The following is a 12,344-nucleotide window of genomic DNA, read 5'->3' as shown; positions in this document are numbered from 1 at the left end:
TAATTGTTCAACATATTCTCGCTTGAAGCCAAACCACCGCCAGACGATGCACCTCGTGCGGTTTTTCTTGGGAATTAATTCTTCCTCCATTTCTTACCAGATTCGCACCTTCTCTCTCTCGTATTACCACTCGTAACGCACCGTTAGCACCACAGGTAATGTTACCCATGTAGCTACCTCTGCTCGGGGAGGGCGTGTGACGTTACACGCGTCACGTATGTAAGAAGGTGCGCTTGTTTTAAGTCTCTGTGAAAAAGAGAGACAAGAAAGAGTGGGAAACGCATGTAGTGTAATGCCCGCTGCTAAAAGCAACTGTGTGAGAACGTACAGTATACTCGAATATCACGATATAGTCATTTTCTATATCGCACAGAGACAAACCCGCGGTATATCGATGTATCGCCCAGCCCTATCGGCAGGTCTGTGTCTTTTTGCTGTTTGGTGATTGAACCTGATCACCACTGCTGCCCAACTGAATTGAGTGTTCTACAGAGCTGAAATGTCTGAAAAAAAGATGTTACCTGTCTTTCTTTTGTCATTTTTCAGATCGCACAGAGGTTTTACCAGCTTATGAAGCTCTTTAAGAAGCAAGGGAAGATGGACATCTGATTACGCAGACTCGTTTGTGGATTTCCATAATTGTTGAGAAATTGGGAATGTACAAAAATGCTTAAGATCGTTACTAAAAATTACTCAGCTCTAGATTTGTAATGATGCCAAAGTTAAAGTCTCTCTTAGAGTCCTTTTCATATTTAATACACACTTAAATTTACATAATCCCCAACCTTCAAACTCTTGGACTACAACAATAACAAAAATGTTCACAAATTTCAAGTGTTATTAAAACCATTAACTCTTACAGTCCTTTTAGCATAATAAATAATACTACCTTCAATGTTCCGGATTTTGCCATACATCTGTATAAGCTGCTTTTAATGGATGCGTCTATCATATTTTGCCGTATCGATATGACAAGTTGCAAAACTTTGTCTGAACTCGTTTGTTGTACAACTGCTTTTCAACTGTAAATTGTAATTATGTTAAACATATGTTTTATTTTAATGATTGTAAGATTGGTGTAGTTGGTGTGTTGAGGATTAAAAGCCTTTGTATTTTTTCCCTTATATCAAATTAAATATTTGATTTGTAGACCCTAATTGCATTTTTATTGATCTCATTGGTGATAAAAAGCATTTGATTCAGTACGCTTCTAAATGTTGTTTAAATAAAACATTTGTATACTTTGTATCTTAAGTCAAATGTTGAAATAATTTTTAAAATCCATAAGAATGACACCAGTGCCCTGTTCATCCCACAGGTTTCACTTTTAAACAGTAACACCTATATCCGTGAAATACAAATAACGTTTCCTTCACACAAAAACAACTTGTTGCTAAAATTTATATTGTGTTGATGGGAACGGAAAACCTTTCTGGACACGGCACCCCAGACATGTTCACAAATGTTCACTTTCCCTCCGAAGCTCTGAATACGTGAACATACGAGAGACTGACATGTCGGTTGGTGCTTTTTCCAGTCTGGTGTCCTGTTAAAAGTCAGGATGAAACAAACCTCAGGGCATTATAGGGTCATGATGAATCAATTATTGCAAACTGGAGACCTAGTTCCCAACCGCGATAAAATGATCAGCACCGGTTAGTTGGGTCTCTTCTCTTGCAAAGGGAACAATGACAAATGAGGGCAGTGAGGGCAGGCACCATAGATCCGTGTGAGTATTTTTTTATATACATATGTTTGATTTTAAACCATTAATCTCAGCTGACTGCTCGTTTGTTTTTCTGACAGCAAATGTGACCAAGGATGGGGGACTGGAATTTGCTAGGGAGCATTTTAGAAGAGGTCCACATTCACTCCACTATTGTAGGCAAGATTTGGCTCACCATCCTCTTCATTTTCCGCATGCTGGTGCTTGGTGTTGCCGCTGAAGACGTTTGGGATGATGAACAGAGTGAGTTTGTTTGCAACACAGAGCAACCTGGGTGCAAAAATGTTTGCTATGACCAGGCTTTCCCCATCTCCCTGATTCGCTACTGGGTTCTTCAGATCATATTTGTGTCCTCTCCATCCTTGGTCTACATGGGGCATGCGTTGTACCGATTGAGAACTCTTGATAAGGAGAGACACCGAAAAAAAGCCTGCCTGAAAGCTGAGTTGGAGGGGACCGACCCCGTACAGGACCACAAGCGAATAGAGCGAGAGCTCAGGAAACTAGAGGAACAGAAGAAGGTACGGAAAGCTCCCCTTCAAGGCTCCCTGTTGAGAACATACGTTTTCCATATCTTGACCAGATCTGTAGTGGAAGTGGGTTTCATTATAGGTCAATGTGCTCTCTATGGCATTGGACTGTCGCCTCTGTACCGATGTGAGAGGTTGCCTTGCCCCAACAGCGTGGACTGTTTTGTGTCACGACCAACAGAGAAAAATCTTTTCATGGTTTTCATGCTGGTTATATCGGGAGTCTCTTTATTCCTCAATCTTCTTGAGATCTTCCATTTAGGGGTGAAAAAGATCAAACAAAGTTTGTACGGTTACAAATACGGAGACAACGACAGTGCGTGCAGGTCCAAGAAAAACTCTATGGCGCAGCAGCAGGTTTGCATACTACCAAATTCTTCCCCGCAAAAGTTGCAACGTACACAAATAACCTGCTCGTTTGCATCCAATCGGGATGAAGATACACAGGACTTGACCGCCATGCCACCTCATACTCAGGAGCCGAACATCCCGAACCACCTGCCAGCACAAACTTACCAGCCAAGCCAAGCTGACATCAAGAGTCTGCAGCAACTTCGAGCTGTGGACAGGCGAGATACTCTGGACGTGGGGAGGCAGTCATCGAGCAGTGACAACTCCGATGCACCTCATAACCCCGGCATGTTGCAGTACACAGAAGCTCGACCTACATTAATGGCCAGCCACATTAATATCCCTGCAGTCCTAAACTTTTCACAAAGAAAGCAGAGCAGAGTGAGTATATATAAAGAATTTAGCGATACAAGTGATTCTCTTGGGAGTGACCTCTTCCCAACAACCAGGAAGAGCAGCTTCATGTCCCGGGGAATGTCTGATGGAAGGCAGGGGACTCCATCTCCCAGTCTAGATTCTATAAATGTTGCAAATACTGAAGCTCAGCACTTCAACGGGGAAGAGATTCCTGTAGAGACTCCACCTCTTCCAGGCAGTGGGAGGAGGATGTCTATGGTAAGAATTGACGATATTTGAATATCTGAAAATACTAAAGTAGCTATATATTGTTTGGAATATGAAGTTCTTGAACAAACATTGTGTTTTGCATCAGTTTTATTTAGTTTCTGAACTTAGTCTTGGTTAACATATTGCAGGGGAAAATAATTATTTAATCCCCTGCTGATTTTATAAATTTAACCCCTTACAAATATACAAACGGTCCATAATTCGTATAGTAGGTTTGTTTCAGCTGAAAAGGCACAACCTTGAAAAAAAAAATCCAGAAATAATAACATTAAAAAAAAAAAGTTAGAAATTAATTTTGTATTTGATTAAGAAAAATACAATTGCGCCCAATTTATGGTGACTCAATAGCCACGTGTACATGGGCAAAATGTATTTAATCTGATCATAATAATCGGAATAAAATTTTACTGTGTACTTTGACCCTGAAAAAAAATCGGATGTCAACAAGCATTTTCATGCATCACAACTTAAATCGGAATACTTTACTCTGACAGGCGCAGACATACCGCAAACGGAAAGGAGTGTTATTGTTTGTACGATGGCGGACAAAAAATACGTTTTTTGTATTTTACTGCAGGTGCTGAAGAAGAAGAAACAGTGACTTCCACTGTAGACAACCATGACTCTGCATTTCTGCTTGACCGACAGTGTCGCATTATTTATTTATCAAGTTTTCATTCGGTTCACTACTTTTGTTTTACCTCTCTTTTTCCATGTTGCGATATGTAGAAGTTGCCGCACATCTTAATGTTACAACTTTCTGTGTATGTGCCTTGGACTAGCTGTAAAGCCCTGAATAACAACTGGATCCCTCATGTTATTGTTATATAGACACACAACACTCCAGACTATACTTTTGTTTTTGCTAGTCTTGGTTTTAGAGCAACAAACTCAACAGTATATAACGCTGTTTACGTTTTGCAGGTTTCCCTGCTTTTCAGAGGAAACAGGCTTGTAGGGATGAAATAGCCTCCGTGTTTTTCCTGACCTAACGAATGTTCCGCTCAACCCCGTATTGAGCACTGTATAACGGATAAACCACAGAAACTTTGACTATATAATGCTATTTATGTACATGTGTGTTGGGGGAGAGACAGCAGCAAGACCGTCAATGTATTCTTTTTAATTATATCCCCCTCTCCACCACCCTCTCTGACTTCAAATACAAGCTAAGTAGGAATCATTTCGACCCAAATTTTGGAACGAGTGCTCTTCAATTTGAATGACTATCCCCATAAAATACCCATCTCAATCGGATTAAAATTTTAATTTGTACATGCGTGATCGGGTCAGAATAATCCGAATGGCGTGTTTTACATGAAGCATTTTTAATCCGATTTGGTCCATGTGCACAAAACTAGATTGCCACTACTACAGTGCCTCTCAGTATGAGTTTACATTATTTATAATCCAATTAGTAAGAATAACTCTGACAAAAGTACACAAGCTATAGATTTTACAGTGTAGAAACTAGAAAGTCATGGTGTGAAAATGTGGTTATCATTATTTAGGCTGGGCATATTCTGAAATCCCAAAAAGAGGACACATACAGTATATGCGTGCCAAGGCCTGGACTAGTTGCACATTTGCCAATGATACTCGAACTTGCTTTATAAATATTATATTTATTTAAATAAAGCATTTTTTTCTCCTTTGTTGACAGCAATGATGGCGCTAGGAATTTTTAAAATGGGGTCCCACAGTAGATTTTTAGGGTCCCACTTTTTGTAAGCGTTTTGAAAAAAAATGTATAAAAGTATGCATTATCCTGTTATATCTCACATTCTTTATTGTGTTTTGGAAAAGGGTTGTCATAAGCTTTACTTAATTTCTTAATAAAAAAAGAAAACACATTTGTATACATATATAGATGTATTCCGTTATAAACATTCATTCACTTTCTTCTTTCCTTTATGGATCTTTGAGCTTTACCGTGCTGGTAGTTTTTTCCATGTTTTTATTTAGTAAGTTGTAGGTGTATTAATTTCAGTATAAAAGTCTAAAAAGTGTTTTGCTTCGGTCATGAAATGATAATGGTGTGCCGGGGCATACATACATTTTATATTTAACGCTTAAATCCATCTACATCAACTTCAGATCCATCCCTCATTTCAAAATGTTTTAGTTTTTTTTAAGTTTTTTGTTTTCCGCCCTTTTTTTGTTGAAGAAAACTATGTTTTCAAAGGCAAACACATAAAATATGCAAAATCTTCCACCAAAAATATTTTTCAAAGTGAAATATTAAATGTGAAGTAATCGGAGCCCTGGATAGGTCAATGATTCATACAATAAAAAACCTTGTTTTTTTTTTTATTATGTTTTGGGGAATGACAGTTTGAAAAGAAAAAAAAACAACTTTGTTTTATTAGTCAACATTGCAACTTTTTCTAAATTACATTTCACCTATAAGCTTTTTTTATTTCACTTTTGTTATGTTTTTGTTTATTTTAATAGTATTTTTAGAATGTGCCATGGGCCTTCAAAACATTATCTGTGGGCCGCATATGGTGTGCAGGGCACACTTTTGACACCCCTGCTATAGATGATAAATAATTAAATCTGATAAATCTGTCAATTAAAAAGCAGATCCTGGCGACGCATGCACGTTTATCATATCTCTCTCTCTCTCTCTACCCCTCCCTCATAAATGCTGCTGCGTGTGCACATCTTCACAATTTTTATTTTTAACCCCTTCTTAACCCTGAACATACATTGAAAATACACGCAACCCTGACTCAAAATGCTGGACATTTAAGGTATTTAAGAAACACCGTCCGGACAGCGCCGCAAAAGAGGACAAGTCCGGGGAAAAGAGCACCTATGGTCAGTCTATCATTATTAAAGAGGGTAGGGGGGGTGTATATTGTAGTGTCCCGGAAGAATTAGTGCTGCAATGGGTTCTGGGTATTTGTTCTGTTGTGTTACGGTTTGGATGTTCTCCCGAAATGTGTTTTTTCATTTTTGTCTGGTGTAAATTCACAGTGTGGCGCATATTTGTGATAGTGTTCAAATTGTTTATACAGCCACCCTCAGTGTGACCTGTATGGCTGTTGACCAAGTATGCATTGCATTCACTTGTGTGTGTGAAAAGCCGTAGATATTATGTGACTGGGCTGGCAAGCAAAGGCAGAGCCTCTAAGGTTTATTGGCGCTCTGTACTTCTCCCTATGTCCGTGTAGCATCCTGTACAGCTGCGTTTTAAAAAGTCATAGTTTACTTTTTGATACCGATAATTTCTGATATTACATTTTAAAGCATTTATTGGCCGATAAGATCAGCAGTCCAATATTATCGGACATCTCTACCAAAATATTTAAATATTATTATTATAGTAATGTTAGTATTATTGTGCGGAAGGCAAAGCTCTCAATTTACCGGTCAATCTACGTTCCCATCCTCACCTATGGTCACGAGCTTTGGGTCATGACCGAAAGGACAAGATCACGGGTACAAGCGGCCGAAATGAGTTTCCTCCGCCGGGTGGCGGTGCTCTCCCTTTAGAGATAGGGTGAGAAGCTCTGTCATCCGGGAGGAGCTCAAAGTAAAGCCACTGCTCCTCTACATCAAGAGGAGCCAGATGAGTTGGTTTGGGCATCTGGTCAGGATGCCACCCAAACGCCTCCCTAGGGAGTTGTTTAGGGCACGTCCAACCAGTAGGAGGCCATGGGAAGACCCAGGACACGTTGGGAAGACTATGTCTCCTGGCCGGCCTGGGAACGCCTCGGGACCCCCCGGGAAGAGCTGGACGAAGTGGCTGGGGAGAGGGAAGTCTGGGCATCCCTGCTTAGGCTGCTGCCCCCGCGAACTGACCTCTGATAAGCGCAAGAAGATGGATGGATGTATATAAAATGTTTATTTATTTTATTTTTTTTGGAACGAGCATTATGGGTGCAATTTTTTGCTAGCGTTTAACGATTTAGAGTGCATTAAAAAAAAGAAAAACGTGTGTGCTTGTGTCACGTACGGATTGTCAAAGATAGGCCAAACATCAACTTTCTTGCAGAACTACATCAATTTGATCCTAATGTTTGTAAAAGAACTTTAAATTTTTTAACCTTTTTTAAAACACATACCTTTGTTCGTTAATTGCATACCTCCCTTTTTATTTCAGAACATGATTCTGGAGCTGTCTTCAATCATGAAAAAGTGAATACGGAGCTCAGGTGTGTCACGTGGAAGCTGACTCAGCAGGTCTAATCCTGCCCTGTGTCTTCTTGTTGTATGTCTGGGTATTATTCACACTGTTATATTCATGTGACATGTTGCCAAAAGTTGTACTTTCAACCCATATTCAATTGAATGCACTACAAAGACAAGATATTTGATTTTCAAACTCATAAACTTTATTTTTTTTTCGCAAATGATAATTATCTTAGAATTTCATGGCTACAACACATGCCAAAGTAGTTGGGAAAGGGCATGTTCACCACTGTGTTACATCACCTTTTCTTTTAACAACACTCAATAAACGTTTGGGAACTGAGGAAACTAATTGTTGAAGCCTTGAAAGTGGAATTCTTTACCATTCTTGCTTGATGTACAGCTTCAATTGTTCCGCTGTCATATTTCACGCTTCATAATGCTCCACACATTTTCGATGGGAGACAGGTCTGGACTGCAGGTGGGCCAGTAAAGTACCCACACTATTTTTTTATTAAGCCACGCTGTTGTAACACAAGCTGAATGTGGCTTGGCATTGTCTTGCTGAAATAAGCAGGCGCGTCCATGAAAAAGACGGCTGCCACAAATGCTGCCAACTTAGATGGCAGCATATGTTGTTCCAAAACCTGTAGTACCTTTCAGCATTAATGGTGCCTTCACAGATGTGTAAGTTACTCATGCCTTGGGCACTAATGCACCCCCATACTATCACAGATGCTGGCTTTTGAACATTGCTTCGATAACAGTCTGGATTGTTCGCTTCCCCTTTGGTCTGGATGACGCGATGTTGAATATTTCCAAAAACAATTTGAAATGTAGACTCGTCAGACCACAGAACACTTTTCCACTTTGCATCAGTCCATCTCGGGCCCAGAGAAGCCGGCGGTATTTCTGGATGTTGTTCATAAATGGCTTTCGCTTTGCATAGTAGAGCCTTAACCTACACTTACAGATGTAGTGACAAAGTGTATTTAGTGACAGTGGTTTTCTGAAGTGTTCCTGAGCACATGTGGTGATATCCTTTTAGATATTGATGTCTGTTTTTGATAGAGTGCCGTCTGAGGGATCGAAGGTAACGGTCATTCAATGTTGGTTTCCGGCCATGCCGCTTATGTGGAGGGATTTCTCCAGATTCTCTGAACCTTTTGATAATATTGTGGACCGTAGATTTTGAAATCCCTAAATTTCTTGAAATTGCACTTTGAGAAATGTTGTTCTTAAACTGTTTGACTATTTGCTCACGCAGTTGTGGACAAAGGGGTGTACCTCGCCCCATCCTTTCTTGTGAAAGACTGAGCATTTTTTGTGAAGCGGTTTTTTATACCCAATCATGGCACCCACCTGTTCCCAATTAGCCGGCACACCTGTGGGATGTTCCAAATAAGTGTTTAATGAGCATTCCTCAACTTTATCGGTATTTATTGCCACCTTTTCCAACTACTTTGTCACGTGTTGCTGGCATCAAATTTTAAAGTCACTGATTTGCAAAAAATAAAGTTTATTAGTTTGAACATCAAATATGTTGTCTTTGTAGCATATTCAACTGAATATGGGTTGAAAATTATTTGCAAATCATTGTATTCCGTTTATATGTACATCTAACATAATTTCCCAACTCGTATGAAAACGGGGTTTGTAAAATATATTTATTTATTGGTTTATTAATTTTTGTTGTAAATATTTCGCTACTGAGTTAATGTTACTGATCAATTTGCATGTATTATATATTAAGTTTCATTTCAGGTTTCAGTATCCAATGTTACAAGTTGGTCAAAAGTGATTATAGTTTTAGTAAGGGTTTCATCTTATTTTTTATTTATGCCAAATGATGCAATTTAAATATTTTCTGTTGCAGTCTCAATTTTTTTTTGTATAAAATTAATATTTTTTGTAATTTGATCCATATTATTTGATATATTTTCTTTAATGTCACTAAGGATGCAACGTAATGCAGAGGCGTACTTTTAACAATTTATACACAAATGATATCATTCATAGTCACGATGGAGATTTGGGGCGCAAAATGTTTTCTTCTACCGAGAGGGAGTGAAACAGAAAATGTTTTATAGCAATATGACTCAAGTAAAACTATGAAGTTTTTACCATGAATTGATTAACATCAACTTAAACAAGTTGAAAAACTCATTTGGGTGTTACCATTTAGTGGTCAAATATACGTAATATTTACTGTACTGTGCAATCTACTAATAAAAGTTTCAATCAATCAATCAAAAAGTAGTCATCCAATTAATTACTTGAGTAAGTGTGATAAAACTACTCAAGTACTGAGTAACTTTTGATTTACTGGATATAGTAGCTATTTTTAATGTTGTGCTTCCGTGTGACAGAGAGACCTACAAAAGATGCACATTTTACATGATGTTAACAGGACTAATATTAGGATCTGCTTAACTATAACATAAAAAAAAACATCTACAACTTACCAAAACGTGTTTTGTGTAGTCCAGGGGTCGGCAAACCAAAATGTTGAAAGAGCCATATTGGACTAAAAATACAAAAAAAATATCCGTCTGGAGCCGCAAAAAATTAAAAGTCCTTCATAAATCTTATAATAAAGGTGTTAAAATGTAATATACATTCTACACATTTTTGTAAAATTGGAAAACAGTAAAAGGGAGGCTTCTCAGAGAGGGTGAGATAACCGCTGGAAAATTACAGACTTAAACTGTCCAAAGGAATACAGCTCCTGCATCGCCTCTGAGCTGGTGAAATTTCATTGCAGATTATAAATCATGCCTCTCACTCGTATAGCAGAAGATTGTTGCCATAAACCGAGAAGTTTGGCCACTTTGACATTCAAATTTAGCGAGATGGCGAGAGAGACAAAAAGACGCATGCTATATGATTATGATGAGTTCTTCTTTTAAACAGGAAAATATGAACATCCAATCAGTCGGCATCCCACTGACGGCAGACATTGTACAGTAACTGATTATTTTATTTTGTTTGTAGTTTGCATTTCTTGTCAAGCACTCAGCTTCTAAAACCTGTGGCTCATCCTCGGTATGTTCAGGTTAAAAAATATAAGGTTCTGCGCATTAACATTTGTCCTAAAGCAGTCGTCATTGGCTCTCATGAAGTCTGCAATGATTACTTGTTGTAGGAAATGGTGAACGTTTTGGTGCGTCTTTGAAATTAATGTCCTTCCGTGTGCTCTACCAACCGAGCGGTATAGCTCGGTTGGTAGAGTGGCCGTGCCAGCAACTTGACGGTTACAGGTTCGATTCCCGGTTCCGCCATCCTAGTCACTGCCGTTGTGTCCTTGGGCAAGACACTTTACTCACGTGCTCCCAGTGCCACCCACACTGGTTTAAATGTAACTTAGATATTGGGTTTCACTATGTAAAGCGCTTTGAGTCACTAGAGAAAAGCGCTATATAAATATAATTCACTTAATTCACTCACTTAAAATGACCAAAGATTTTTTACAATCTTTGCAAGCTGGGTAACATTTGCTGTTATCTGGAACAACAAGGCACATAAATAACTGTCGGAATTGCAGCCAATTTTACAAACAGATAATGTGTCATGAGATATGCAAATATAAATTAAATACACAGAGGACATAAGTAATGGAAATTAAATTAGCTCAAATATACCTACAAACGAGGCATAATGATGCAATATGGACATACAGCTAGCCTAAATAGCATGTTGATGAGCTTGGAGTCATGCAATGACCAAATATGTCTGATTAGCACTCCAACAAGTCAATAACAGCAACAAAGTTCACCTTTGTGCGTTCGCACAGTATACAATGTTTGATGGACAAAATGAGACATAAAACACGTCTTTCTGTGGCAGCATCGTGGGACAAATTAGTGGGACAAAATGGCGCTTGCCAAATATATTTATTTGTGAAGCTTGTTTGATATAAACTGGGATTTCTAACAATTAGGAAAGCTTTTTGTCATGTTTGTCCAAAAATATCTCCCCCACCGCCCCACCTTTTTCCATTTTCATGCATTTTTGAGAATGCTTCAGAGAGCCACTCGGGCGGCGCTAGAGAGCAGCATGTGGCTCTAGAGCCGCGGATGAAATGTGAACATTTCCACTGTCACAGATGACAGAGTATGATATGAATGTTTTTTCCTTAGTTTTTAAGGTATGCAATGTAGAGCTGTGCTGCCTCACTCGTGCTTACATTAGATTGATAGAACACACTCGTGGGACAGTGCCCGCCAGAAGATGTCTCTTCAACAAGTCAAAAGTACATTTATGCAAGCAGCAATCCTTAGACAATAAATAAATATAATTATGATATAAATACTGCATTTTTCAGATTATAAGGCACACTTAAAACCCTTTAATTTTCTCAAAAAATCAACAGTGCGCCTAATGTATGGCAGAATTCTGGTTGTGCTTACCGACCTCGAAGCAATTTTTTTTTGTTCACGGTGTAATAAGTGTGACCAGTAGATGGCAGTCATACATAATAGATACGTGTAGACTGCAATATGACGCAAAAAAAAAACAACACCAACACTTTAAATGTTCCATTGAGAATATAGAACATTACACATGGCGCTCAATAATCTGTCAAAATGTTTTTGTATGAATTCAATAAACTATGGAGCCGCACCGCTTGATGGATTGTCGGTGCATTTAAAATACGAGTATTATTATGGTGTGTGTATAAGAACCACAAAACGGCACCTATTAGCAGACATATAACATGGCGTTTTTTTCGCAATGTTTTGCAAAACCAACTTTTTTTACCTTCTGGTACCTGCTGATCCGTATTTGGGATCTGCCTATGTCCTGAAAATGTGCGCGCGTCCGCCATTGTAGTCCGTGTTGACCCTGTAGTCATAAGCTTCTTCTTTTTCTCTACCTTCTTATGGGACATTCATCCTCCGCTGTTGCCATTTCTAATATAAAGTAGTGTAAAGTTCTTACTTATATCTGTTAGTAGACTAGCTATCAAA

General features: G+C 38.7%; 2 protein-coding genes across 2 annotated transcripts in view; both read left to right on the top strand.

Moving 5' to 3' along the window:
- The window catches only part of casp8ap2 (caspase 8 associated protein 2), a 43,492-nt gene extending 42,335 nt beyond the window's left edge, over nucleotides 1-1,157 (top strand). Inside the window, exon 11 of the mRNA XM_061900347.1 lies at nucleotides 547-1,157. Coding sequence (XP_061756331.1) covers nucleotides 547-609 — 63 coding nt within the window. The 3' untranslated portion in view covers nucleotides 610-1,157. The remainder of the gene's footprint in view (nucleotides 1-546) is intronic.
- Nucleotides 1,158-1,368: 211 nt separating this feature from the next.
- Nucleotides 1,369-12,040, top strand: gja10b (gap junction protein alpha 10 b). The gene is made up of 3 exons (XM_061900348.1): nucleotides 1,369-1,729; nucleotides 1,807-3,222; nucleotides 7,346-12,040. The coding sequence occupies exons 2-3, from the start codon at nucleotides 1,822-1,824 to the stop codon at nucleotides 7,382-7,384; spliced, it is 1,440 nt and encodes a 479-aa protein (XP_061756332.1). The 5' UTR covers nucleotides 1,369-1,729; nucleotides 1,807-1,821; the 3' UTR covers nucleotides 7,385-12,040.
- The last annotated feature ends 304 nt before the right edge of the window (nucleotides 12,041-12,344 follow it).

Source organism: Nerophis ophidion, linkage group LG05 (assembly GCF_033978795.1).
Source record: "Nerophis ophidion isolate RoL-2023_Sa linkage group LG05, RoL_Noph_v1.0, whole genome shotgun sequence".
NCBI lineage: Eukaryota > Metazoa > Chordata > Actinopteri > Syngnathiformes > Syngnathidae > Nerophis > Nerophis ophidion.
The sequence above is the reverse complement of the archived record's forward strand: the minus strand, read 5'-3'. Positions and strand labels throughout refer to the sequence as shown.